A 27,992-nucleotide genomic window follows, 5' to 3' on the forward strand; every position below is an offset into this window, starting at 1 on the left:
TGCTGGTGATCTATTTCTTACTTACCAGAAGTGTACTTAACACAAGTTCGTTAGTTATTTGTAAGTTTATAAACAACTTAAACTGAATAATTCCAGATAACATCAGATTACAACAGAAGTTCTGTATCAGAGTTGTACAGAAGAAGCCTTAGGGAAGGAAAGCAGTAATGAATGTTACAATCAGGCTCATCATTGTTTCAGAAATAGTATGCCGTGTGAGTAATCCAATTGGAACACTCTTCCTTTGAACGTTTTGCTGAGCTGTGCGATGTAAAAATAGATTTGTATGCCTCTGATTTCTCCTCACTGTCTGCAATGGATCTCTTCGTAGTAGTAGAGGCAGCCTTACTGACTTTTATGGGTACAGATGAATTTCCATTATCTGATAGAGAAAAAGGAATAGAATGAAGCTTGAGTAACAGCTTACAATTGATGGAAGTATTTAAATAAAGACAGAAAAAAGCATTAAAAAAATAATGCGTACAGAGATAAAGTATATACATTTTTTGAGGGCTAGCACAAATACATCCCATAATTGTACTCAATACCCAACACATTCCTAACAGCAAACATATTCCTAGCTTTTAGAATTCATGCTCAAAATGCATTTAGAAATCTCAGAGAGAGAGGAATTCTTTCCTACTTGTGTAAATCCCTTGCACTGTAATTCAGTATTGACAACATTTATTCCTCTAAGTGAAAAATGGCTCGGAACTCTTTTAAGAAACAAACATGAAAGTATTCCACCACCCTGAAGTATTGTTTAGAAATTAGCCACCAAATGACAAAAGCTAAACTTGTGACATACTGTCCCCAGGGAATCCATCTCCTCCCTTTATTCTTTCAAAAAAAAAAAAAAAAAGTCCAATAACAATGGTCTGCATAATTTTATTTTTGGTTTGGGATAGGAAAATGCCCATCCCTCTGTTTCTGATACCATCTCTCTCAGTGTATTAGATCGACTGCTACAAAAAAATCCCCACCAAACCTCTCTTTCTTAACAGCTACTTAATCTTCTCCAAAGTTGAAGGACAGTATTTTAAAAAGCATGTGCCAGGCCTCTTGGGCAAAGAAATTAATACATAGAAGCCTGCAGAAACTCTACATACTTAGTTTAACTTAGGCACAATGGCATGTAAATAGTAGGGAGCCTGTCTGAAAATGCACTTAGCTGATTTCTGCATGTATTCGTAGGAATTATATGTGCAATCCTTAATCATCATAGATCAGACCCTTTTTATATTTGGAGAATGCTGCTTCTAATGCCACCAATAGTTGTCTGGAAAAAATTACCAAACACTGTATTGGAAAGAATGAATATGTATGCTGCAAGTCCAGAAACCTTAGGGTGCCATGTTCACAAATTAATTCCTGTGCTACTGGCATTCCTCAGTCCGTGGATTTTTCCCGTTTTCCCCTCTCTCCTCTTAATCTCTTGCTGGTCAGTATAACTGCTGCTATAAACCAATGACCTGACATTTCAAAAGGCTTATGTTTTCTCTTACACTCTTGGGAAAAAAATACATCAAACATTATTAGAATTACTAGATTCCTAAATATCCAAGAGCAACTATAATCACCTGGAATGAAATAGTTTTTAAAGCCTATCCTTTATAAAAGCAGACTGTAGGGGGCAGGTAAGGCACTCTGATGGAAATTTTCCCATCTCACATAGTTTATCTACAGTTCATTGTTTAACTATTCTCAGATTAATCCAACAAGTTATATTGACTTTTTCTGCAGCTGTAATGTACACGATTGACTACTTCACACACAAACCTCAGACTGACTTAAAAAATGTACCCATTCATATAGTTCTGTATGCTTCAATAGGAATTGGAGACATTATTTATAAATAAATTATCACATGACGAGACAGCACCATCCTTTGGACTAAAGGACCACCAAGTTTACTCATAGCTGCATGGTAGGTACGTCAGTACATCCTGAAGTTATATCCCGCTACTCCCAGTGACACACAGTAAATTAAGAGCTAAAAAAATGGAGGACTAAAAGTCAAGTCATCAGCTTAGGCTATTTTAGCGTACTTCATTGAAATACACTGCTGTAGCAGATTTCTTGGCCACTTGTACTTCAGGAAAACAAGTACTAATTCTCCTCACGCTACCTCCTAGCCATTAAAACAGATATATCAAATGCTCAACTGTGTCACTGTGTGAGTAAGAATCTCTAATCTCATTCATTCAAGTTGCTTCCCATCAACTGAAAGCAATATCTGAATGACATAAACAAGCAAATCTGGCTTGTTTCACAGTGAAGAAAAAATGCAATGTGGTGAAAAGTGTTTATGGCTTTTATTAGATATCTGTATCTCTACAGCACTTGCCAGTCACAAGCGTGAGCAGCAAACCTGCTGGTTTAGGTATTTTGTGAAAGTATAACAAGGAGTCAGTCCCTGCTCTGTGGACTATTTACTGAGAGTATAGGACAATGGACAGCAGATGGGACAAAGGCAAACGGGGCAGAATAAGGAAAAATGGACAAACAGAAGCCCTCAAACAGTTTTGTAGGTTTTGCAGATTGTAAAGCAAATTTATTTTCTTTTGTTTTAAGAAAATATATTTTCTTCTGCTTTAGGAAAAAAATGAAATTGACTATAGTATCTATTAAACAAGGAGAATTGTGCACACTCTTAAAGCAGTTTCCTACTCCAGCTTGGAAAGGAAGCCTTTTAGGACAGCCTTTTCAAAGAGGGTTTTTTTTTTTTTTTTTAAAAGTGAGCCGTGACATTATAGCTCCCTTGAAGACAGGACTCGACCTTTTATTACTGAGATAAAAAAGCAAGTGAGAGGGTAGCTTCTGAAAACCATGGTACAAAATAGCCAGAGAAGGATCTCTCCTATAATATTTTTCAGAGCAGGAGTATTTGTTCATTTGCAGATTAAAGAATAAACACCAACCTGAACTTTTGGTGAAGATAATCTGCCTCTTTTCCCCAGAACTGGAGTTGATACAATCCTTTCCACTCTTAGCCTTCGACGGACCTGGACAATCTATGAAAGAAAAAATATCAAATCATGAATCTGCTTCATGACTCAGAAGGCTACACGTAAGTTGTAGCTGTGGCATTACCTTCAGTGGTGTCTTGCTGAGAAGCTGATTCTGCTGACTTACATTTCTTCGATTTCTGAAACAACACAAACAGAAATCTGGTAACGTATTGAAAGGATATAAAATTCCCAACTTATATTTGATAGACACACAATTTCATTTAGTACATTTTCATGTCTCACACAGTGGAACTCTTCCTTCCGTAATATTGATCCACGCTTCAGTATTATTTTGATATGGAAAAATACCAACCTTGGGAACACTGAAGCTACTCTGAAGAAAATCATGCAGGTTAAAACTAAACTGCCTGGATACAGTATTTTGGTTTGTATAATTCGCAGGGGGTGTGTGTGTTATCATCATTAAGATAATCTATAATGCTGCACCTACATGGCAGGACAGTAAACTGCATGACATGAAACAGGATACAGTTAACTAATCAATGAAGACATTTTTCAATAAAAATTTAAGAATAATACTGCATCTCATACCCACTTAATTTTATTTACTTAATCCCTGCTGGGTAACTTTCAAGAACTGGGCCCTTTGTTGCAGGATTGCTGAGGACGATGTAAACAGTTAATCAAAATTTTTTAAAGCATATGTGGACCAGATTTTCCAAGTTAATTTATGTTTTTCCAGATTAAGAAACACAAAAAAACCCCAAACAACAGCAATAAGAACCCCATTACTGGCTTTGATTATATAAATGCCAAGCTGAAAAAGATGTATTAAAACAGTCATTGGTGTTACTATCACAAAAGATGACTCTGTATACATTCAGAGTGGTGTATGTATTCCAGGAAAGCAACGCAAGCTCGAGGAAAACAAATATATTTATATAGGTTATAAAAATTAAAGAGAAACCATGCTGTCAAGCGCATGATTAACGCTCGAGGAAAAAAATGCTGTCCCGCATGTTGGTGCACAGCTTAGCCAGGAGGTGGCGGCAGAGGGCTACTATTCCAAAGCAATGCTGCCCTAGCGTCCTCCCTGAGCCCAAACACCTCTGCAGGGTGCTTCCACCTTGCTTACTATAGGTGGATTTACAAAGGAAAGTTACTTGCCCGTATCTGGCCTCTGAATTATGAGATTCTGTAAATATATGTATGCATATTAGTATACATAACAAATATTTGTTATACGTATTTCATTACGGGCACATACGACATAGTTGAGCTTGAATAGTTTTTTACATTAGTGGTAGCTGAATCTTCCTTATGTTTTGTCTCAAGGGTATGAAGAAAAGGAGTTTGTGCCTCCTGCTCCAAATACAGGAGGTCCACTTGGACTGCTTCTAGCTGAAGAAGGAACTAAGGGACAGGTCTGAACAGCAGTGCCAACAGACCCCAGACTAGAAACTCTCTTCTGATGCTGGGACTGGAGCTCAGGGATCTCAGACTGGAGCAAATGGTGCCAGTGACAGCAGAGAAGACTGGTTCTAGCTGCAAGATCAGCTTGATGCAGCAAGGCAAGGCAGTATTGCAAAAAACCATCATAACCTGAGGATGAAATGGATGCTTGCTGAGACATTTGCAAATACTGCACCTGCCTGTAATCTAAGTCCACTAAACAAACAAACAATATTTGCATATTCACCCAAGACACATAGAGGCCAAAGACCAAAGCATCACTTCCTTTTGCCTGCCACCACGAGCAACTGCTGGCACCGTAAGAGACAGAGCTGCCCAGCATGCTTAGGTACTTCTTTGTTGTGCAGAAGCTGGGGACAGCACCAGCATTCAATTATTCAAAATTATTTGAACCAAAGCTATAGGTGCTTTGTTAGGGCCACCTTCCTAATGAAAATTGAGTGCAATCAACCACTGCTTTTGGGGCTGATTACTCATCCACTGAGAATCGCAATATTCTATCATCTAATTATCTGTAAAATTCTTTCAAACATTTAATTACAAAGTACTGGAAAAATAAAATGAAGAAACCCAAACAAAACACACCTAAAGAGACAGCATGGGATTTACAGCATTGCTCTGAAGTCAGAAGCCACAGGACGCTACGTGCAGAGGCTATGAACAGAGAGGAAACAGAGCAACAGGATTCCTACGGGTAACCATCCTTTCGCTGCACTGCCCAGGCCAATGATGCTGTACTGGTGCAGGTGTCTGAAGACCTTATGATAAGTAATCAAAGTAATCATAAGCTCACTGGTAAAGTAAAAAAGCATTTGTTTCAAAACAATCTACAAAAACGTTTGTATGCCATCTAATCCTACAGGCAGACAGTACCAAGTGCAGCAACAGGGGTGAGATGATCAACCTCCATCGAAAGTCTCAGTTGCTGCAAGTGTCCGACAACGATGATTCATGCTCTTTGAGTGCCAGCTAAATCTGTCTGCGCTCTGGACTGAGTCAACAGTAAAGCTTTTGCTTGCTTTGTCATCCTCAATAATAGCAATGCCAATTCAGAAAAAAAACAGCAATGCTGAAAAAAGTGCCATATGCAGAACTGCAATTTGACTGTACAGTACTGCAGAGCAACTACTACTTCACAGAGCAGCAGTACACAGTACTGTGACGACTGCAATGATTTACTTCCATGGCACTTTGCCTGGCCAGATAAAAAATAATAAAATATGTGACCTCAACAGTATGGTGGGAATTAGCATCACCAGTAATCACTCAGGGCTGTAAGAACCACACAACATAACAAAATTTCCAAACAGCAGTCTTACACCAATACTGTGTTTCTGACAGTGGCCAGAGTTCATTTGGGAGATCAAAAGAATAATAACCTGCCATCAGGAACTACCATGTGAAATACAGGGAAGGTTTTGCTCGTTACTGGAATTAACTAACAAAAGTTCTTTGTTTCAAGAAAAACCTCTAGTATTGCTGGCACACTGTCCATTTTACCCACAGGATTGAATTCTGTGACTTCCAGAGGACTATGCACTTCCTGCTAGTCAAAAGAAAGTTTCAGTACATACAACTTCAATATGCTATTAGCAAAAATATGCACACAATCTCATCACTTTTAGATGCAGCACTGAAATACAGCACAGCTTACTGAGTAAATCCTTCTGTCTGCATAAAGACTAGCAGAGAAAGCTATGCAATCTAAGAGTATATTGCATTACAGACAAGAATTCTTTCAGTTTTGTTTTAAACAATGTATAAAAATACTACCTTTTCTAATTTACTTTTAAGTCTTCTATCCTCCATCCTTTTCTTCAATACTTCCACATCTTCTTTATTACCATTAAGGACAATCACATCTTCCTCTTGAAAGGGAACACCACACTTCAAGGAAAAAGAATAAAAATAAAAGGGACAGAACTAGTATTTTTTTCAAAATCTTTATGCTGGCGAACCTTTGTTAGAATTAATACTGTGTTTAAGCTCTCCAACCCTTCCCCTTGCCACTGCATCTTTGTCAATAGTTCCTTCTCTTTCAGTCTAATACACCTTCTCTTAAAACATCAAAGGGAAAGTCTCAGTAGATTTTACCACAAAGCAAAATAATACTGATTGACAGCATCCCTCCTCACAAAAAGAACACTCATCTTACTAGTGAATCACGAACTTTTGATAACCACATTTAAAAGCAGCTTGCATATCAATCTGCCCAGTAAATTCTAAACAAATTTCAGAAATACACAAGTATTTTGATCTTCAAAGCCCTATTCCATGCAATAGGGCTATGGAAATTGCATCTTTATTTCATTATCAGTCCCTTATAAAAAACACTCTTAACTAATTCTTTATTTGCTTTAAAGAAAAGGCCCCATTCTGTATTTTCTATTCACGAGTTCCTTGTTTGACTGGCATAAAATGCAGTGACTAGATTAAACAAAGTAGTCCTAACTGGAATCTACTCATTTTTCAGAACCCCATAGCTAAAACCCAAAACACTACAATACTTTCTGATTTTTTTTAGTTATGAATGCATTTGATTAACATCTAAGCGTTATGCTGCTCTAGAATTTGTCTTTCAACTTAATAATACAAGAAACAACAGCTGATAGAAGCAGTCCTTTTACACTGTCTAGGAACACCAAAGGTGTTACTCTTCCACGTGTAGACCAGACAGTACCATGGAATTTTTCTTCCCAACAGCTAGACATGGAAACCTGTTTGGTTTGAATTATTATTAATATTTATTTTTTTAATGACTATGGGGATAAAAAGGGGTCATAAAAGCATCACTATTATGCATTAACCCAGCCTTGCCATCTCACTGTCCTTCATCTGATTTATTAAATACTACCAAGTTACAAAGTATGTTTATAAATTAATCTGGATAATGCATGTAATGTGCTTCATGTAATTCCACATTTGTTTTCTGGTTGAAGACACAGATGTTTCACTGTGCACATTTTCAATCATTTGAAGAAGCCAGTGCATTGACCATGATGTTTTCTTTTGCAAGATCTCAATTTCCTTTTTTGTTATTTTGTTAAATCCAGAAGCTTTCTGTTAATCTGCAAGATTAGTTTATAATCCTGCCTCTGTCATTACTCCTCAGTTTTCTAAACAAAGGTTTAGAAAGGTTACTCATTTATTTGCAGTAGGAATTAAAGAAATGAAAGGACATACGGACAGTACTTTGACTACAGTCAGTTCAAGTGATGGACACAGTTTAAAAAAAATGAATCTGAATACAAGTGGTCAGAGAGACTATGAAGGAGAAGTAAGGGTTATAGAGATGCATATTAAGTAAGTTAGGCAGAATAATAAGTTACACACAAGAAACAGGTGAGTAGCCCAAATTTTTCCATTGCTACTCAATGGGCTAGCGTTAGAAATACCAGCCTGGTATGATCTCCGACACCTGCAAGTGAGAATTCCAGAAAACCAAGACAGACTATCAGCCTTCATACCGAGGTAGGAGCAACTGGCAGCTGTCTTGATTCTAAAGAAGCCCCACACGTTCATTTCTAGTGGGGTGTTTTCCGAGTACAGCATGAAAGGCCAGCACCCTTCTACAGGCTAGCGATTTAAAAAAGTAATTTCTGCAATAATCTTTGAAAACACGTTCTATTAAGCATCCAAAAATAAGTGGACATTTCCTCCAAGTAGAAGTTTATGTCAAATGACTTTAATTTCAATAAATGTTGCATTTTGAAAAAGCAAGCAAATCCAGGTTCCCATCTGGAAAACGCGGGTGGAACTGTTCTAAAATGAGAAGTATTTAAAAGAAACACAGAAATAAAGACAGCATCCTCTTTCCATTCACTGAAACAGAAAATTTTTTGCCGTGACAACAACCAGATTACATTAGAGACCACACCTTTCCAAACATACTTCAAGTACAGCAAGTTACAGGCACAGCACCAACTGCACCTCCCCAGGTTCCACTAACTCCTGTAGGTATGAGTTGCTGTTGCATCATACATAAGCATCAAACATTTTTTAATTGTCAGTACTGTTGGATGCAAAGCTTTAATTCTTATTTTTTAAAAAGCTCGATATTCCTTCATGCAAAAAAGGGAAAAAAATTATCTTAACATTTTGAAATGCTGAGATAAAAAGCAGAAAGGAACTTCTGTTTTGCAAATTCAGAAAGATTATTCCTCCAGATTAAGGTTTTCTGGGGCAGATGTTTATTTTATGATATCACAGGGTCTCTCTTGCTTTACCTCGTTTATATTGGGACTTTAAATACCTATGAAGGTACTTCCCATAGTTCCTTAATGTCTTTGCAGCATGTTGAATAGAAGAAATTCCTAAATGAGACTGAACTTGAAAACTATTTTGAAACAGACAAAAGCATTAGAATAGCAGCTTGCAGATCTGAATGCAAAATGCAATCCGTAATTAAAGAGGAGTGGGACGTCAACTGAAGGAGATGCTGGACAAGCTGCGTGATTTTTGTCTAAAAGCCCTTTCAGAGTCCAATTACAAAAGCGTGTTCAAAACTTTGTATCTAAATAGCTTAATATGCTTGCATTAAGGAATTATATAAAGGGTATGATAAAAGTCTTACAAATTTACGTGCCCTACATATGCCATGTGTATACACGTACATACACACACAAAAATCAACTTCACAAAAACCCAAAACCAATCCAAAGACTTAAAATGATAAAACTGTAAAGGTGTTATGACCTGTAAAAGACATGCTAGCTTAGGCATAAATATAATCATTTCAACTTAAACTAGTAAAAGAAATTGCAAAATTACTTTTTCAAATAATAAAGACCACCTAAATTTCACGACATTTTAATACGGCAGGATAGTTTCTTAGAGAATAGAATACAAGAAGTTTTTTGCAGTAATAATAAAATCTTAGTTTAAGATGATTTCCTGAATTCTGAAGTTTACAGTTTCTTCTTAAGTTTCAGCTATGTAAGACAATGGTTATACCTTATTTTCTTGCTGTAAGTTACTTTTGACAGTGATTAATTTTTTTTTTATTGGTACAGTATCTAAGATACAGTTTCATCCATGACTACATCCAGTCTTAATATAAACCAAATAAACAACAGGCAAATATATTTTCATATCTAAATGTTTACATCAATGTACAGCTTAACATCTTGTAAAAAACCTGAAACCTCTTTCTCAAAGTATAAACAGTAAGTTAACTCCTGCAGTCCTATATATGACTATTACTAGGAAATGTATAAAAACACAAATACTTTTCTAAACCAATTCCCACCAGATTATGGAACCTGTATGACCACAACCTGACTGTCCCTCTAAACAGGGTGGGATTTAGAGAGAGGATTGAACATCATATTCAACCAAGGACCATACCACCGTCCATTCACCAGCCACGCAAGCTCCTGTATTAAGATTACTGTCTCTTGTAACAGTTAATTGAAACACGTTTTAAGACATACTCTTCCAGAGGTTTAATCATTAAAGGTTCAGTAGCATAAGATTTGATGAACACGATTTTTGACATTGCCACCCTACTCAGACACACGAGTGGGTCAAAGAGTAAATGACAACTTGGGAAAGAGGGAAAAGTCTCCTACATACTAATACACAGAATGTGAAGTTTCACTCAGGAGTTGTAGCACCTACTACAAAAATACTATCCAAGCAGAAGCCTCTGTTCCAGAGCTTCCCTTAAAGCCAATGATAATTTTGCATCTGCCATACCTGCAGCTGTGCCCTAATTTACTTTGAAGTTTCCTTTCTTTCTGATCAACATGTTACTTTTATTTGAACGCGTCCAAAACACACCAGCCTTCTTACGCATTTCTAGAACCCCAAAGCTTCCTAATTGCAGTAAACTTAAGCTGCCAACTTTTTACTTATTAAACACCCTGAGAACCTTTATAGAAGTACTAACACAGTAAACACTCAGTTGCATAAGGAGATACTTCATTTGTCTTCTAAGCTTCCAGCTACTAGAAATGACGAGAGGCAATTCTTTACTACACTTAACTTGCTGCGAATTGGAAAGTTTCAGCAGGCAAACAGTTAAGAACTGGGGGAGGAGGGGGAGGAGGGGGAGGAGGAGAGGGTTGGTTTCCTTTCCAGTTCTCACCATCCAGCATGCTCCGTTAGCAGTGCAGAGGTTAAAGCCTCTGAGGTAAAGCAATACTATTTATAATCATCAGCAATGTACTCTACATATTTGAAAGTCTGATTTCAGCCCTTTAAAGGCTGTCTCGAAAGAGCGGCACCAGAATTTGGAGAAGGGCAAGTTTGCTCTCAGTGCTGTGAAGCAGAGGACGTTTCCGAAGCCAAACAGCATTACTGCAGAATAAATATGCTAAGCAGTGCGGGAAGCCAGATGAAGTCTTAAATGAAAACATGCACGTTAATGTTTAAGCCCTTTCCCTTACGCGAGATCTCCACACAAGCGACAGAAGGAAGAACGCTGTCTGAACGCTGCTGAAGGACAATGGGACTCCCCATTTATTTTTATTATGCTGCCGTCTCCTGGCTAATTTTGTACAAGGTAAGACTGAATAAATCAGATTGTAGGACTTCAGATTTTTGCTTTTCCTTGATTAAAACACAACCCAGTTTTTGTAACGTGACAAATACTTTCACTTCAAAAGACCATTTCAATTAAAAAAATACTCAAAACGGCAAAAAGGTTAATTTTTTTGTTTGTTTTACTTTGTCATCAATGTACAGTAGGATGGAGGTCATTACTGTTGTTTGTATTATAAAAATCACAATACTTATGACTATTTGTTATGTTCTGTTGCGAACAACTTTACCTTTTTACAGCCCTGTAACTTGAGGGTTTAAATAGCTTTCACAGTATTTGTTTTAAATTACTACGAGGTCAAACACACAAGGAAAAAAGCTAACAGGAAAACAGGAAAAATAACAAAGATGAACAGTTAAACCTCTGTAAATCTGTTGAATATGTATCAGTAAATGCCAATGCAATATTTTAAAGAATGATTTAATTTTTTTTAAGCCAGTATTAATTGGGTTTGAAGAAGACATTTTTTCTTTATTGGATGCGTGTTACAGCACAGAAGCAGACTCCGCATACGTACCCAGGCTTAAGCAAAAAAGCCAAGCAAAGTAAAAAGCGCCAATTTTAATGTTAAGTTTTTAAAGGACTACATTAGCGTTCACTTGTTTATACAATGTCTACACTAATGCCTGCACAAGCACCCTTCAGACAAAGAACAGACATAAAAAGATTTGGAAATAAGGAGTCAATACCTTTTAACCATTTTATTAGAAGATGAAGTAATCCCAAGGAATTTGTTTCACTGCATTATGAAGTCATACAAACTAAATTAAATCTAGACTTTAATATTAAGCAAAGACAGAGTACAGACAAAACAGAATACTTACAGGTGCAATGTTGCAGCCCCAAGTACCACGGCAGGAAGGAGCAGTGAACTGTAAAATGATTTGTCCTACAAAATGCACAGCAAAGTATATAGCTAATGGAGTCTTGATGAACTGAGATGATATTTCATAGGCTCATTTTCAGGCATAAACGTAATTCCACTTGCCTCTAGAGTTTACATTTTCAATTAGGATGGAGGAGTTTAGGCTTACAACAACAATTTTGTGGGAAGCAATATCCACAAAAGCAGCCACAAAGGTGCTTGAAATCCATACAAACAAGTTGGTTTTTGAAGAACATCAAACACTACTCTCAACACTTCTAAAGACAACTTCATCCTCTAGATTTAGAAAACGTATCCATAACATAGAAAAGCTTGAGCTTTAGAGAGAGATTCTGATAACAACAAATACCTATAATGGCACTCTTGCATAATAAAACTAAAAGGCAAGATAGTCACAGATTGAGTTATGCTGGGACAGTGCATCTTCTCAGCAGTATGGCATCTTGCTCTGGAAGGGCAGGAGGAAATACAGTAGCATAGTCCTTGACAGCAGACAACGGCATAGGGGATAGAGGATTCTTCCAAGTGGCAAATTTCATAGACAGTGGGCCTAGTAGCTGCAATTCTAGCTCTAAATCTGGTAAAACACTAACAGAAAGCCAATGCTTTCATGCTATAATAAACCCTCAGGCAGAAAGATGTTCTCACAGGCAAGATTTCATCATTTAGTCACTCCCCAGAAACACATTAACGCTGGAGAAGGAATTGTTTCTTCTTACCTGATAATGGGGTGTTTGTGTACTTTTACACTGCCATATAAAATATAGTTTCTATATGCCACACAGTTCAATAGGAAAAAATCCATAGTAAACACTTCACAACCCGAAACATCCCTGGAAGCTGTTATTTGAAGGGCAATGAGCACTTAAGTGTATGAAAGAAACAGGCTCCTCAGGGAACTATCCTTTGCAACCTGTCCACAAAGATGTATTTAAGGAAAAAACCTGACCAGGTGCACTCATTCTGTACAGATGTTTTATATTCTAAGCAGGTATAAAGTCTAATTATTTCTATAGCTGCCCAGTGTCTTCAGTGTAATTCTTATGTCCAGAACAAATCTTGCCTGTGACATACCATAGAGATCTCATCACATTCCCTACTTCAGAGCAACCTCAATCTCTTCCTTTAATTACTCATTCACAACAAAACAGTTTTTCTGACTCCAGGTCCACAAAGATCAGTGCTTCCCTAACAGACACTCCTCTCCAACCTGTGCTATTGGGTCCGTAACAGGCTTTATGCAAATCTATTCTCAGCTCTGGCAGTCAGCTGGCAGAAGGCTACAGCACTGACGTATTTCTGAAAATCCTAGCTTTCACCTTTCAGTGGTGTTCCCTTTCTCCTCCTTTCTGCACAATATTGGAAGGTTGACATGGATTTAATTTGCTCAAGTTTTTCATTCAAATGGATGAGAGACTCACGTCAAGTTTGTTTACCCAGTAAATGTATCCCTTAGGAGCTGTAAAGAAAAAGTATGTTCCGGGACCCAATTTCCTGATGTTTTCCTTTGGCCTGTGCATTCAATGCAGACTGAAGAGCACTGCTGACAGAACATACAAGCAAAATGGATGAAACCTCCACCTAACATAAAGCTCCACTTTCTGCAATGCTAAGTGGAAAAGAGGTATTCTTCCAACATGAAATCCACTGCATACCAGTAAGGACAACAAGGTAAATACATTACTTCCCAACAGCCTAGTAAGATTTTAAAATTGTGGTAATATAGAATATCCATTCTCTTGGTTCAAATGCTGTGTTCTTAATGCTTTTTAAATTCTATGCTCCATTTCTACTTTAATGTCTTCTTTATTTTCAAGCTTCTAAGACAGATGTATACTGAATTTTCATTTAAAAAAATATTTTCCACTTCTTTCTAATGAAAACTTAGAGCCTTCTAACCACAACAGCATTCCTATAAAGAGACTTATCTTTATAAAAATTTGCTTGTTCTCTGTTCCTATGTAAAACCAAATGTTATGCTGACAGCTGTGAACCGTGGAATATTTACAGGTGAAATACAAATTTTATTAAAAACAAATTAATAAGAGAAAAATAATTCTATTTAAAATTTTAAAAGTATTTATTTAACTATTAGGCTTAATGGCAGTTGATAGGCCATTCCCTCACCCCTGGTATTTTCTCTAGAAGTTCTATACCAAATGCTTCAAGGATAAAGACTTCACATAATTGCTGTGGGATTCAGGAGTGCTGCACTCTTCTTCTTCCGAGTTTTCAACAAGGTATACATAAGAAAAACTCAATGGGAAAACTATGCCAATACTGATATAAATTACATAGTTCTCTCTGAATGCTAATATTGGCGGTAGTGTACTTCTCTCAGGACATGCACATATGCTAAAAACAATAAATGAGTGTTGTCTACATGTTCTGTTCTCCAAAGCACTAACACAGAGATGTCAGAGAAAAACAATCTCTCAAAGATACAGAAACATTTGCTGACTTTATAAGCATAAAACCTGGTGTATTTCATGGCTTACATTTCAGTCTCTTCCTTTTGTTTCTTTAATAAATTTCCTGCTAATTTACTGAATTCTGGTTCTCTAGCAGAACTTAAGGTTTCCCAGGCCTTAAAGAAATCTCACCAGCAACTGTCCCTTAGCACACAGTGCTCACAGCCCTTCCCTATTCTAAAGCTAACCCCCGATCAGCCTATGGCACTGGACTCACCTACTGGCATGCATTGCCTTCAAGTAGAAAAGCATCTATCCGATGGGCTAGGACCCCCTTGCTCAAGTAATGAAGTGTACAAAGCCATTTTTGGTTCTTTGGATCATTTTTTTTTTTATCCTAGAAAGACTGTTTCACAGCTCTGCATGTACCATTTCCAGTGGCTGAGTACTCTGCAGCATGAGCATGGGCACACACAGAGTTCCTCCTGGTAACCGGAGGGTAATCTCAACGTGTATAAATGCATCACTAACATGTCAACTATTAAAAAAAAAAAAAGTTCAAGAGGTTCTCTCCCTCTCTTTCTCTCACTTTTCCTTTCAGATAATTTGAATGCTTCATTAAACTATGATGAGAAGACAGTATCTGGAAAATAAAAGATGAACCCACTTGATGCATCAAAATCAGGATTTTTAGCGTGCATTGCTGTCTGTACATTCATCTGTACTTTCATCTACCTAAAGGATATGCTTTCTGAAGAGCCAAATGAACAGAAGTTTCATGCAAATAAAGCAGAATGTGGGTTTTACCCGGATGAACTTTGTTCAGCTATTTTTATGGGGAAAACAGCTGCCTTTAAAATCGGAAACTTTTGTCAGAATACCTACCAACCTGAAACACTCAGCTGTGTTCAGACTTCATGCAACTGCTCCATGGTTTTGAAGACTCTGCATTTTATCACAAGACCACTGTCAGATGAAGAAGGAAATTTCTCACTGGCATACATTATCACAATTCACAAGGAGCTGGAAATGTTTGTAAAGCTACTAAGAGCTATTTATATGCCTCAGAATATTTACTGCATACATGTTGATGAAAAATCACCAAAAGATTATAGAGCTGCTGTACAAAACATCATTAATTGCTTTGAAAATATTTTTATTTCCTCAAAAAGAGAAAATGTTGTTTATGCAGGATTTTCAAGATTACAAGCTGACATTAATTGCATGAGAGATCTAGTTCATTCCAAAATTCGGTGGAATTACGTTATTAATCTATGTGGTCAAGATTATCCCATTAAAACTAACAAAGACATTATACAATACATCAAAAGTAAATGGAATGGTAAAAATATGACTCCTGGGGTGGTCCAGCCACTTCATATGAAACACAGGACACAGGTTAGTTACAAAGAATATGTACATTCTGGAATATCATACGTGTATCCAACAAAGAATATAAAAGCTAAACCTCCATATAATCTGACAATATATTTTGGTAGTGCCTATTACATACTCACTAAGGAATTTGTAGAGTTTGCATTGACTGATGCACGTGCGAAAGAGTTGCTTGAATGGTCAAGAGACACGTACAGTCCGGATGAACACTACTGGGTCACACTGAATCGTTTAAATGGTAAGATGTATGTTATTTCTGCTATGAATAATCCCTGGACCAACAGCATTGTAAGGTCTCCAACAGAGAAAGCTAGCAAGCTCTAGTTCCGAGCTTAACACCACCACTTAACTGCACTGCATTGCATAAGTATGGTCATTTCTTCAGCCTTGATGCTGCCCTTTCAGAAAGTCACATTTCCTGATGGCTGAGAAATAAAGTTTGACACCAGAGAAGTACTTTCTATAGTGCAGACCATTAGCTACAAGGCTAGAAAAATATTGCTTAAAAGAAGTAAATATTTTTGCTGCATGAAGCTCATGTTCGCAAGGAACAAAAAAAGCAACAAAACTGAGAATGATGTCTATTCTTATGATGTAAACATCTGTAAATAAATACTTAACGTGGCTACATTTAAAAAGTAAGTGGTAAGTAGAAAGGTGTCTTATCAGAACTTTATGTTTTTAAAGATGCTCCAGGGGCAACACCCAATGCAGACTGGGAAGGAAACATAAGAGCCATTAAATGGAAAGATCAAGAAGGAACCACACACAAAGGCTGTAAAGGTAACAAGAATTTTGATCATGAACTCAAATTTGATTCACTGACTAGCATTAATTCCAAATTACATATGATGCTTTTAACTAGCTATTAACTGTGTCTCAGTGGTCATATATATTTTATTTTGAAAGTGTCAAATAAAACAGCAAGCCACCCTACTAAATTACTCCTGGGTATCCAACCTAAATAGCTTCTGATATATTATTGCAAAGATAGTCACAGTATCCATACACTGACAACTGTTCTTTCAACCTCCAACTACCAACGCATGAACTTTACTGATCAGTTTTCAGTGAAGAGGCGGGGTTTACTTGACATGCATGTTTGCCACCAACATTGGGTTAAACCTCTTCAATTTGAACTATCATAAAAAAGGAGAATAGTGCTGACCACATGGAAAGCCTGCAAAAAAAATTTGAGTATGTAACGGCATAAACTCAGCACAGTGAAGTACTGCATGATTAAATGAGCATCTCAAACAGAAGCAGATCAAAACTTCAGCGTGCCCAACTACAAGACACAATATTAAGCAGAACACTGTGTCAGTGAAGCAGCTAGAGGCAGTGTCTATCCATTTGTGTAAAATACAAACCCAAACCCTTGCCTTGATGTTTAAAATTTAGCATTATCCTCCAGATACATAGAGCATCACGGAAATGTGAAATCAAAAGATAACTTTTGTTAGTAACGCTACAGAACGAATCTAATTTTTTTCAATTAGATTCAACTGTTCAACCTTCTGCTGCTTTCAGATCCTTCCATTTGTCTTTGCAGGTCATTACATCAGAGACATTTGTGTCTATGGACTAGGGGATTTGCAGTGGATTATTGAGTCACCTCATTTGTTTGCCAACAAATTTGAGCCTGCAACATACCCACTTGTTATGGACTGCCTAGAGAGACGCTACAGGCTTAAAGTACTGCACCAGGCAGAAGTCCCGATCGAAGATGACTGGCGCTTTCAGGAAGAGAACTACTTCAACATGAAGCTGAATGTTTGAGCTTAACTAACATGTAAACAAATGTTCAAAATACTGACAGAAACAGGTAACATTTTTAGCCATAGACTTCACTCTGTGTATTACAGCATGAGGGTAAGCACAATACTGTACTACCAGACTGCCAGTGAAATAAACAGGTTTTATTTATTACAGTAAGGTAAAAAGCAACAACTGCTAATGGGTTAATTCTCAGAGAAAATGACATGTCTAGATCTGTAACTTAGTGAAGACAAGGGGGAAGTTCATAATCCTTTAAGTGACTTGATTAACTGGAAAAATATATATTCCTCATGTCTGCAGCCAAGAAAAGGATTAACTGGTATGAAAATAATGAAATGGAAGCAATGACTAAACAAAAGATAAAATATGAAGAGCACAAATTAAAAGTCATGTCTACTGTATGTCTTACAAAGTAGATTATTTTGAATAGTTAAGTTCATGCTAAAGTTTCAGAGCTTGTAGATAAGCAAGTGACAACCAGTTTCAGACACAGGCTGTTTCACTGGGGTTTTGTTATTGTTTGGTTTTTTGTTTGGTTGGTTTGGTTTTCTTCTTCATGGCCAGCTGCATCTCTAATTTCATTGTGTAGCATGGCAACATCACTCTTGCCCTACTCAGGATTTGCTCCTAATGAAAAGTGTGTGCGCGCCAGTAACAGTAGTAGGGATTCTGCAATGCACGTTTACCTTCAAATCCCTGTTTCTGAGTCTCTGCAGGAGTTTTGAGCAAGGAGACATGGGGAATTTGAAGCCAGGAAACAAAGGAAAACTGAGCAAAAAGCCATGTTTCAATCCCAGTGTACCTGCCCGAGGGAAACAAAACTTTCCTGAACCTTGCAACAGTCTGCAGCAACTGGAGATAAAACCTAACAGCAACCAAGACAAGCATCTCATTTCCCAAACACTGCAGACCAAATGCAGTACTTGCTGGTCTACAGTAAGGAAGGGGCTTTCAACACACAACACAGGCAAAACCAGGGAACAGTAATAAAAAAAAAAAATAATGATCCAGCCCTTTTCCAGGCAAGAGCTGCTCTTTAGTCTTCAGGACTCTTAAATTAATCATTTCACTTGTGCAACCAAAAAAGATTAAGAGAATATAAGGAAACAGAGAGGATGTAGGTGGTGGTCTTTCATACAATATGACAACTCTTCCATGGGATTAAAGGTCTTGCAAGGCCATCTCTACACCTTGTCTCCAAAGGTGTTTAGTTAGGTGCTACTGACAGAAAGAGACTAGGAGAAACCTGAATTGTAGGAAGTAATTTCAAACTGTTCATCCTCCTTTAGAAGTATTTTGAATGCTTCAAGAATGCAGATGGAAATTTCATTCCAGTAAATCCAAATAAACTCCCAATTATTTTGTATAAACTCTGATAGGAACTAATAAGATATATCTTGTCACTTGTAAGCTCATTTGATTAGAACATACAGATTATAAATAACTGTCTAGGAGCAATTTAGATGAAGCTTCAATATACATCCAAAATATCACTCAGTTTTTACAAGAAAACTGACTTACAGATTAAACATTTTTCTGAAAAATCAAATGAATCAACAAATGACCCAACAACAGAACATGAGAGTTTCTTACTACAAACTTACTTCCAGGTTCCTGGAACTGTACTGCTCATTTTCCCACATGAGTTTCTTGGAAACATTTCTTTCAAATGAACTTTAACCTAAAGGACGACCAGCTGGTCCCTATTTATTTACAAAAACTTACAAACTCAACCCAAAGGTCTGTACTCAGTTTCACATATAATCAGGGACTGATTTTGTGGCTAAATATTGCTAGAGGTGCTTTTTTATGGAGGGAAGTAAAAAAAAAAAAAAGCCATATAGCATGTTCACACTGAGCTTTTTGAGAGTCCCTCTGAAAACCATTACTGAAGCTAATGGGTCTCTGGCATGTATTAATCATAGCAATATTCATAATTAATTTTTCTCCAAGCCACACCCAATACATTGTAGGGCACTACCAGCACTTATTCACGCCATGTTGTCTTCTAAAGTGTGAATGGAACATTCCTTGTTATGGTTATTGCAGTAAATCCAGTACGTAGCTTTCACCTTCTACCACCATCACACAGAACAATTGTTGTGTATCACTTCTGAATTGAGTTAAAAGGAAAAATTCAATAGCACGGTGCTGCATAGCATGTGCTTGTTTTGCAGAAACTGAACCAGACAAAGGGAAAATAAATCTGCACAAAAAGCCCTCTTAAAATACAATTTAGGTATGATTTTACCCATGTCAACAGAGGAAAGTCACTGGAGCATGATCCTCCTTCCTTAAAGGATTTCGTATTTTAAACAAGACTTCACATAAATAAACCCCCCAGGAAAATCATAATTAAACCACCCCATTCTCAATCATTAAGAAACAGTATTCTATTAATTATGCTGAGTGACCATGACCACATTATATTCTTGATTTTACTTCTAACAACAGTAAAAAATTAAATAACAAAGCTGTGAAATCTAAAAGCATTTAAACATACATAATAAGCATCCATTAAGTTTTGTACACATTATCACATTGTGAACAGATCAATCATAACTTTTAGATATAAGCAATTGATGTTACTAACCTTTGGTGACTGTTGATCTAAGAGCATACGGTGCCAAAGTGACCCTGTTCAAGGGAACATGACGCCCTATAACGTACTACACACATATCTAACAGACTTACGTGTAATCTCTGTTTCAAAAAGCCTGAGGCACATGGTCAATAGCTCTATATCTAAGTTAAACATTTGGTTAAGTGTTTTTATATGGCACAGACTTTAATAGTTAGGATATTATTTCAAGTATGTATTAAAAGTCTGTTGACTCTGAAAACAATGCCAAAATAAATTTTAAAGCGATACAAGAAATTAAATTTTAAAGAAGTAATCTTGTCCTTAACTTCCACAGTAACTCCCAGAAGGACTTCCACCATAGATTCAACAACTACTACCCTGTTTCCAAACTACCTCTAGCATACTATTACACCATAGTAACGTCTTAAGACAGGAGAGTCAACATGAAAAATTGGTAACAGTATATTTTTCAAACCCCTGCAAAAGTGAGGTTAAATAGATGTATACACTGCTAGGTAGTTCTTTTATTCCATCATTTCTAAAAGCATAATTTTTGGCAAATAGCAGGCTTCCAAACAAGCAGACACCAAAGATTGTCCATGCAAGGACCACAAAGCCAGTTAGAACAGAAGTTCCAAAATATTAATAATTTTGGGCCCACTGAAATCTACAGACCAACACAGATCAGCACTAATTTACAACCTTCACGATCCCATCAAATACAAAAACAGTTATTAGAAAATCTTGCTTGTTCTTTTAATTTTAGTAGTCTGTTAACAATAGGTGACAACATTCAAAAGTGCAAATTTTAAACTGACAACTTCCATGTCACATAGAATTCTTCCAGAAGAACAGGAAGCAGAGGGCAGCAGAAAGCTCTTCATCTTCAGGGCTTCTGCTACAGAATACACATCACCAAACTCCATTATCTGGAAGCAAAGTTGTTCCTTTTCCTGCTGACTGAAGGTCCTATCCTGCACATTTTAGCATGTGACTTAGTACTGATAGTTTAAATTTTCTCTTCTTACTGTATAAATCCTCAAAAATCTGGCTCAAACAAAAGACACTTCTGTGCAAAAAGGTATTACAAGTTTTATATGTATTCATAAATTGCTCTGTTTTAGACAAAGCTCTTTTTTAACTCTTTTCAGTCTAAGTATTTAGAAGCTTCAAAAATTGTCCCAAGCACTTCATCTAACAAGCTTGCTCTCCAATGTAAATCACCACTAAAAAAATTCTCATTGCTCTTCCAAAAAAAAATAATCTTTGGCCAGGAAGTTTTATATTTTGACAAGACAGTTCAAAGCATTGACCATTCAGGCAATAAGAAACAATCCCTCTCTCAACACTGCTGCAGTGCCTGACTGTTTGCCTTAAGAGTTTTCACAGTTTAATGTTGTTTTTTAACTTCAGTAGCAGCATACTGAAGGCTTCAAGATGTGAAGCAAGAAAAAACAACTTACTTTCAAGGAAGGGAAGTCACTTAGAAAAATGCCTCACACGTTAATCAGTTACCTTAATAAAGTCCTTCAATCCATGACAGTTTCCTCTCACATGCTTGTGCCTTCCCCTAGCACCACTAGTCCTTTTAACGATACCAGTAAAAGCAGGTAAATACATGAATTTAATATTGTCAGTTCTTCAGGTAAAGTTTCTATTGAGGCAAAATATGTTTTTTTGAAAGAGAACTCTGATAGAAAGTCTGCTTCATCCTCCCTGTACCTACACTCCATAAAGCCTTTCAAATCTAGTACTACAGCAAGTACTGTCAAGATAAACCAAGGCATGCAGAGTTCTTCATCTTGGTGTTTTCCATTTCCTTGAATTAGACAAAACTTGCATATGTATTCAGGTTTTTTCCTAAGCATTTACTTCATGACCTGCATATCACTGGGAAAACAGATTGCTCTATTTCTTGTATGAGCTGCAACAGAAAAAAACTGAAAAGAAAACTGAGCAGCGAGACAACTGTCTGTTGGGCTTCCCACAAAGTGGTAAGCATCCCCACGAGCCAAGCCAGAAGGTCTGGAAGGAAGCAACCCTCTGCTCTGGAGCACAGGAAAGCAACTTCCTAGTTTCATGAAACACAATATTCTGTGATATGCCTCTTATAGCATGTATATATATGTATATTATCTAGTTCCAATTATCTAGTTTAAAGTATATGAGCCTGATGGTGAGGACTGCAGAACTGTTGTTTGGGCTGCTGGATACCTGTATTCTCTGGCGAATGTTTTTGCTGCATCATTACAGCATCTGTTTGTCAAAGTCCTTTGGGAAACCGTTGCTGTTTACAATTTAGCAGACTATCAAGACTGCTCTGTAAGCTCACAGGTGAAATTAATACACAAAAATAGCTTGTTTTGAAAGAGCTTTCTTGAATTTCACAGTAGCAAGGAAGAGAACTGCCACACAGTTCCCAGATTTACACTTTTCCAATTTACATCCATGCTGTAAACCTCATCCCCTGGGATGAAGTGAAAACACAGATTCGCTAGCTGAAAAGAGAGATTGAATACACAGCATAAACAAGCAAATACAGAATTATCCTTTTTGAACTACTCTCATCATGTCAGTTTCCAAAGTCACATAACAACACCTCCCACACACAGACTGCACACATAGAAGTGGCAGGGACACGCAGGGCTGGGCACACACTAGCAGACCGGGGGTGGCAAGGCCATGAAAAAAACCCAAACATGCTCCACATGGATCTCATAGGTTGGATTTTGGTTCAAAAAATGTATTGTAATTCTTAAAATACAGCAGTTAGCATCAGTAGAAACCTATGTATGGCAATCTACAACACTCTGTACTTACAGTTTTTTGTGTTTTAAAAGAGCATGCATCAGAAGAGGATTATATTTATTAATAAAAAACTATTAATAAAATATTTCTAATCCTAGCATATGTACAACACTTCCTTTTTTTTTTTTTTCCTTCTTCTTCATTAGCTCTAGCTCATTCTACTATATGTCCCATTGCTGCACAAAGATACAATGTGCTGGGGGAATGCTGCTAATTAGCACTTCAGATATAAAAAAACCTGCTAGCTACCAGAAAGCGTGGCAACCAGTTCCCCATGACCCTATTTAGAAGGGTTCTTGTCCCCTTCTTGATTCTGAATACAGAACAAGAACATTACTGGTATGTACCCAAAAATCTAAAAAAATCACTCTTCAACAGTAATCAATGGAAATGTGGACTAAACCATGTTCCTTCAGTTGGTTATCATGGTCTTTGTGCACCAAAATCAAATAATGAAAAGATGACTAGATTAAATTATATCCACTGCATTGTTTCTAGAAGCATCCTTCTGAATATTGTGAAGAATTCACATGTATGTGAAAACAGCTGCATGCAAATATGAGGCTATGCTAAATAATGATTATTAAAATAAATCCATGCAGGATTCATTTAGTTATAAAAAACTGATCATCAGACTGGCCAAGCCATGGACAAAACATCTCATTCCTGCATTTAATAATTAAGTTACATTCATCCATCAACAAAAATTCAGATGCAAACAAAAAAAACTCATGAAAAATAAACTAGTATCTGCAAACAGGAAAACAAAGCTGCTAGGACTAAACCAGTGTTCTATAGAACAAAAGCAGCACTGAGTGCAGCAACATGAGGCTAAACCTAACAATATTCCACGTCACCTGCAACAACTTACTGAGAAACTTTTTCCTTCACAGGTCTGGTTTAACACAAGTATACTGTATGTTTTATCCAGTATCAGGGTGTCTGGTGAAAGATAGCCCTGCCTAAATGTAGCAACTATCACCACAAATCTCACTGATAATAAAAAGAGTGATAGGAAAAAAAGAGAGTATTTGCAACTTTCATCTTTTCCCCTAGTTACAAAGAAACCTATATAATAAGATCAAACCAGCACTGTAAAAGGAAGTGGCATCAATATTTTCTACAGTAATTCATGTAATTGCTGAAAATTCTATGAAGAGTTGCCCTTCCCCCCAAAAAAAAGACAACAGCAAATGTCCTTTAAAAATACAGGGGTCAAATCGTAACCTGAAAACGTAATCAGTTTAAACACAGAGTAGACCCTGATAAAACAACACCACATGCATTTAGGTAAAAAAACCATCAACCAAACCAAATATCCAAAACCTCAAACAAAACAAATCACCCTTTTTAAAACTGAAATTATAACCAAATACTGGAAAAAATGAATTTATGAAGTAGTTGAAAAATCAAACTGTCTCTGAGAACAAAAGTATCATTTTTACAACTACTTCAAAACACATTTTTTATTAAAAAAAGGCCACACAGAATTACTTCAGGCCATCATGGAACAGAACTCTTACAAGTTCAATTTCAATTTGCACATTTAGATAAAAGAAACCCCACTTTACAATAGTGAATGTGAATGCACTTGTTTATATATATACACACATGTATGGACCCATATCTATATATCCATCTGGGGAGGTCATATGTGACTCCACTACTACTAAGCTGAAAAAAAACTCACCTTGTGACAAACTTCTGATTTAATTTCTTTGAGAGCACGTTCAGAGAACACACAACCACAGTTTCTCAGGAAGCAAAACCTTCAAAGAAAAGACATACAATCGTTTTTAAGAAACCCTGTGCCTAAGAGGTATATGCAGTGCTGATTTAACACAGAAACAATACTGCAATGGGCTAGGAGGATGCTGCTAACTTTCTCTTTACTTTGATTAGCTGCAAGAATTTGTATCAGCACCTTTAAGTAGGCCCTTATTAATTTGCACGATATAAGAACTGAATGAAAAACATTGGGCACATTAAACCACAACACATATTTTGTTATTTCACCCTTGGTATAATTCAGCATAGGTTTATGACAACCTCTCAAGAGGATCTTTGCAAAACAGATGCTCTAGAGGTGTGTTTGTACATTTGCTATAGGTTGGCACACATTTCTCTGGAACCATCACCACACTCTGTTTTACTACAAAGTTACACTATTTGAATAGTTCCATCTTCCACCAGGTTTATTGGCTTCATTTACTCTGACTCAAGCTCTCCAGCAAAGCTGTAACAAGCGACACTAGCCAGGGATCTTCCCCCACACGGAAGATCCTACCAGACTATGCGAAGCAATTATGCACATGGTTCATGTGATCTCCCTTTCCTGAGAGCTACTGTTGTTAATCCTTTCCTCTCGATCACTCACAACTGAATTAAAAAATGCTCAGGTAGCTCTGGTAAAAATGGGTTTACTTTTCAGGCAGGTTCCCTCTTTAATTCCACCTCAATCTCCCAGCTAATCACTGTCTGGAGGAAGAAATACTTTGCAACTATCAAGCTGTGAATGCAGCCTCTTCTCAGTCATCAGACTTAACAGGCAAAGAAAAAGAAATTGCCAAACATGCCCAAACCAGGATGCCAGGAAACGTCCTTCCTTAGACCAATCAAAACCAGATTAGATTAGACATACATTTCATCTCCACTCTGATCCTAGCACAGGGAGAGGTAGAATTGCTTGATGTGACACAAAGGGAGGTCTCATCCAAACTCCCTTTGCTTGCCCATACCAACCTCCCATGGTTTAGCTCCCAAACACCTTTTAGCCACTTCTTGTCTGCAAACATTGCCATCTACTTATTATACATATAAACTCACTTAGGAAAGGGTTAACATTTTATCTTTCCTCTTGAATAAAAAATGGACATTTAACTGTCTCCTGAACTCCCTCCTCCTGAAAGAAAGGCAAATACTCCCAGCAAAGGCTTGCGTAAGTACATGATTTGCAACATAATTCAAATGTTTTTACCTGCTTTATACTTGGTTTGGCACAGTACTTGCTTCTAAAAACAAAATTCAGAAACTTAAATACTGACCTATGTCTTCCATTCATTTCCAATCCCACCACAGGGCATATAAAGCGTGCAGACTGGATGTCATCATATTTGTCACCTTTTATACTCTCTTTATCACCACTCCAAGCTGGATTATCTGCAAGGTTTAGTTCTGTTACATTCTGAAAAATAAAAGTGCAAGCCGTAAGATGTTTACTAATGATTTTTGAGCCACAATAACATTCTCTAAGATTTTTTTCATCATGGTTCGCTATTTCTAACAGTTCTAGTATATAGCAAGAAACCAGCAAATGGAGGTTTTGTAGCATGTTTTAATTTTCATGTTAATTTTTAACTATTTAATATTAGACACAATCTGTTTACCTTAATGCTCTTGATATGTGATGCAGCTTCCATAGGAGTCTTATCAGCTGACTTCTCCAACAAAAATTCAATGATGGCATCTTTATTATACAACCTATAACACAAAATTTTAGTAATCATATTTGATTCTCATAACAGCCTTTTATTTACAGATTAGTAGCCTTTAATATAGTAGTCTATATGGAAGCATTCATACCTGCCTAGCTCACAGGCTACAATTGGCCGACATAACTTCTCTTGACTCAGAGCACAGTAGTACCACCTTGCCACTAATTCAGCATTTTTGTCAACCTGAAAGGGAAAAAAAAGAAGATACTCATGGGTTTAAAACAGCTTTTATATTTGCAAATTACTCAAACATAAAGTCAAGCAATATCTGAAGCATTAATCAAATCCCCAGCTGTCTTACCAAATCTACTTTCTGCACTCAAAGGTAACCTTCAACAAAAAAATTTAGTGAAATACATTATTAGTTCTGAGGGTCTGCCTCTATCTATTAAACATGTTTCTGCATCATGGGACTTGGGACCTGTTTTCCTAAATCTGAGTTTTCTCATTTTTTGCCATTTCCACCTGTCCCATTCCCTCTTTATTCGTTTCTGCTCTTCACACGTTCTCCACTACCTTCATCTCTTTAGCTCTGCATCTCACCCCTGCTTGGGTCAACTACCATTTCGACTCCCTGTAAGGAGCAAAATAACAAGAAAAGCAAACCTGAGGATGTCAGGATGCTACCTGAACCTCCAGACCAAAAGCATGAAATTTTATAACAGATTAGGCCATTAAAAAAAAAAAGGCTGAAGTTCACAGCTACTCTTATAATCAGGTGTGAGAAGGAAATGGATTTTATTTACTTGTTTCACATCAGCAAGTGTAATTTGCCAGTCTCCTGCCACTTGCTGTGAGGTTTCACCCAATCACGATCCACCTATCCACGCATGCGATACCCCTGTATACCCGTTATCCTAAAACACGCTAAGGGAGCCCAAGAACATTCAGGATGTCAGCAAATGAAACGCAGAAATGACCCAATAGCTTGGTCACGCTATTAAATGATCTACAAAAAGCGCTGCCATACACCGTTTCCCCAGGCGAAGGAGGCCCCTAACCCCCGTGCATTCAGCAGAATAGCCGACGTCCAAAAAGCCCTCCAGAGGGCACAGATCCCCACTGCAGCTGTCACCAGCGCCACAGACACAGTCGCCCTGCGGCAGCACCCGCGGGCCGGCCCAGCGCCGTACAAAGGGCGCTGCCCCCCGCGCTGCCCGCACCGGGAGGCCGTCCCCGCTGCCAGGCGCTGCGGACCGAGCAGGCCCAACCAGGCCTCCGCGGGGCCTCCCTCCCTGCCCAGGCCCACAAAGCCGGCCCGGCGGTCCCCGGCCGCTCCCGCCGCCCCCTCCAACCTTCTCCACTTTGCGGGGCCCCTTGACCAGCTCGTGTCGCTTGGGGATGGTGCCGCCATCGCATCCCATCTCGCTGCCGCCGCGCCACACTTCCGGGTCCGCTCCTCCCCACCGGCCGCGCACTTCTGAGGGCGAGAAGTACTTCCGGTGCGCCCCGGGAGCGTCATGGCTGCCCCACAGCAACCAGCCGGCGGGGGGCGGGGCTTCCAGCGCGCGGGCGGGACGGGCGAGTCCACCGGGCCGGGGGCGCGGGGGGCGCGGGCTGCGCCACCGCGCGCAAGGGGGCTTGCAGCGCCCCCGCCCGGCCCCGCCTCGCCAGAGCAGGCGTTCCCCGCTTTGTGTGAGGAGACC

General features: G+C 38.0%; 2 protein-coding genes across 6 annotated transcripts; one reads left to right on the forward strand and one right to left on the reverse strand.

Annotated features, from left to right (window-relative positions):
- RTF2 (replication termination factor 2) lies at nucleotides 1-27,794 on the reverse strand. 2 transcript variants are annotated; one of them, XM_055813674.1, is made up of 9 exons: nucleotides 27,642-27,794; nucleotides 26,435-26,529; nucleotides 26,239-26,332; nucleotides 25,897-26,036; nucleotides 24,543-24,621; nucleotides 6,219-6,332; nucleotides 3,094-3,148; nucleotides 2,922-3,014; nucleotides 1-382 (listed from the first exon to the last, which is right to left on the reverse strand). In XM_055813674.1, the coding sequence occupies exons 1-9, from the start codon at nucleotides 27,708-27,710 to the stop codon at nucleotides 198-200; spliced, it is 924 nt and encodes a 307-aa protein (XP_055669649.1). In that variant the 5' UTR covers nucleotides 27,711-27,794; the 3' UTR covers nucleotides 1-197. The 2 variants fall into 2 exon arrangements, with proteins under 2 accessions (XP_055669649.1, XP_055669651.1); XM_055813676.1 differs by lacking the exon at nucleotides 6,219-6,332.
- LOC101910525 (beta-1,3-galactosyl-O-glycosyl-glycoprotein beta-1,6-N-acetylglucosaminyltransferase 7) lies at nucleotides 10,349-17,861 on the forward strand. 4 transcript variants are annotated; one of them, XM_027784530.2, is made up of 6 exons: nucleotides 10,349-10,950; nucleotides 13,332-13,546; nucleotides 14,021-14,115; nucleotides 14,888-15,919; nucleotides 16,369-16,464; nucleotides 17,234-17,861. In XM_027784530.2, exons 4-6 carry the CDS (start codon nucleotides 14,944-14,946, stop codon nucleotides 17,458-17,460), a joined length of 1,299 nt encoding a protein of 432 aa, XP_027640331.1. In that variant the 5' UTR covers nucleotides 10,349-10,950; nucleotides 13,332-13,546; nucleotides 14,021-14,115; nucleotides 14,888-14,943; the 3' UTR covers nucleotides 17,461-17,861. The 4 variants fall into 4 exon arrangements, with proteins under 4 accessions (XP_027640331.1, XP_013153474.1, XP_027640332.1 ...); XM_013298020.3 differs by lacking the exon at nucleotides 14,021-14,115 and having other exon boundaries at nucleotides 10,350-10,950; XM_027784531.2 differs by lacking the exon at nucleotides 14,021-14,115 and having other exon boundaries at nucleotides 10,350-10,950; nucleotides 13,405-13,546.
- Nucleotides 27,795-27,992: the final 198 nt, after the last annotated feature.

The sequence above is a fragment of the Falco peregrinus genome, chromosome 9 (genome assembly GCF_023634155.1).
Source record: "Falco peregrinus isolate bFalPer1 chromosome 9, bFalPer1.pri, whole genome shotgun sequence".
Lineage (NCBI taxonomy): Eukaryota > Metazoa > Chordata > Aves > Falconiformes > Falconidae > Falco > Falco peregrinus.

What these genes read in the sequence shown, in the direction of transcription:
- LOC101910525 (XM_027784530.2), top strand. Translation starts at nt 14,944, where the DNA reads ATGAACCCACTTGATGCATCAAAATCAGGATTTTTAGCGTGCATTGCT. An exon ending in CACACTGAATCGTTTAAATG is followed by an intron (nt 15,920 to 16,368) that starts GTAAGATGTATG and finishes ATGTTTTTAAAG; the next exon opens with ATGCTCCAGGGGCAACACCC. An exon ending in CACACACAAAGGCTGTAAAG is followed by an intron (nt 16,465 to 17,233) that starts GTAACAAGAATT and finishes TTGTCTTTGCAG; the next exon opens with GTCATTACATCAGAGACATT.
- RTF2 (XM_055813674.1), bottom strand. Translation starts at nt 27,710, where the DNA reads ATGGGATGCGATGGCGGCACCATCCCCAAGCGACACGAGCTGGTCAAG. An exon ending in GGCCCCGCAAAGTGGAGAAG is followed by an intron (nt 26,530 to 27,641) that starts GTTGGAGGGGGC and finishes TTTCCCTTTCAG; the next exon opens with GTTGACAAAAATGCTGAATT. An exon ending in AATCAGAAGTTTGTCACAAG is followed by an intron (nt 6,333 to 24,542) that starts GTGAGTTTTTTT and finishes TTTTCCTTGAAG; the next exon opens with TGTGGTGTTCCCTTTCAAGA.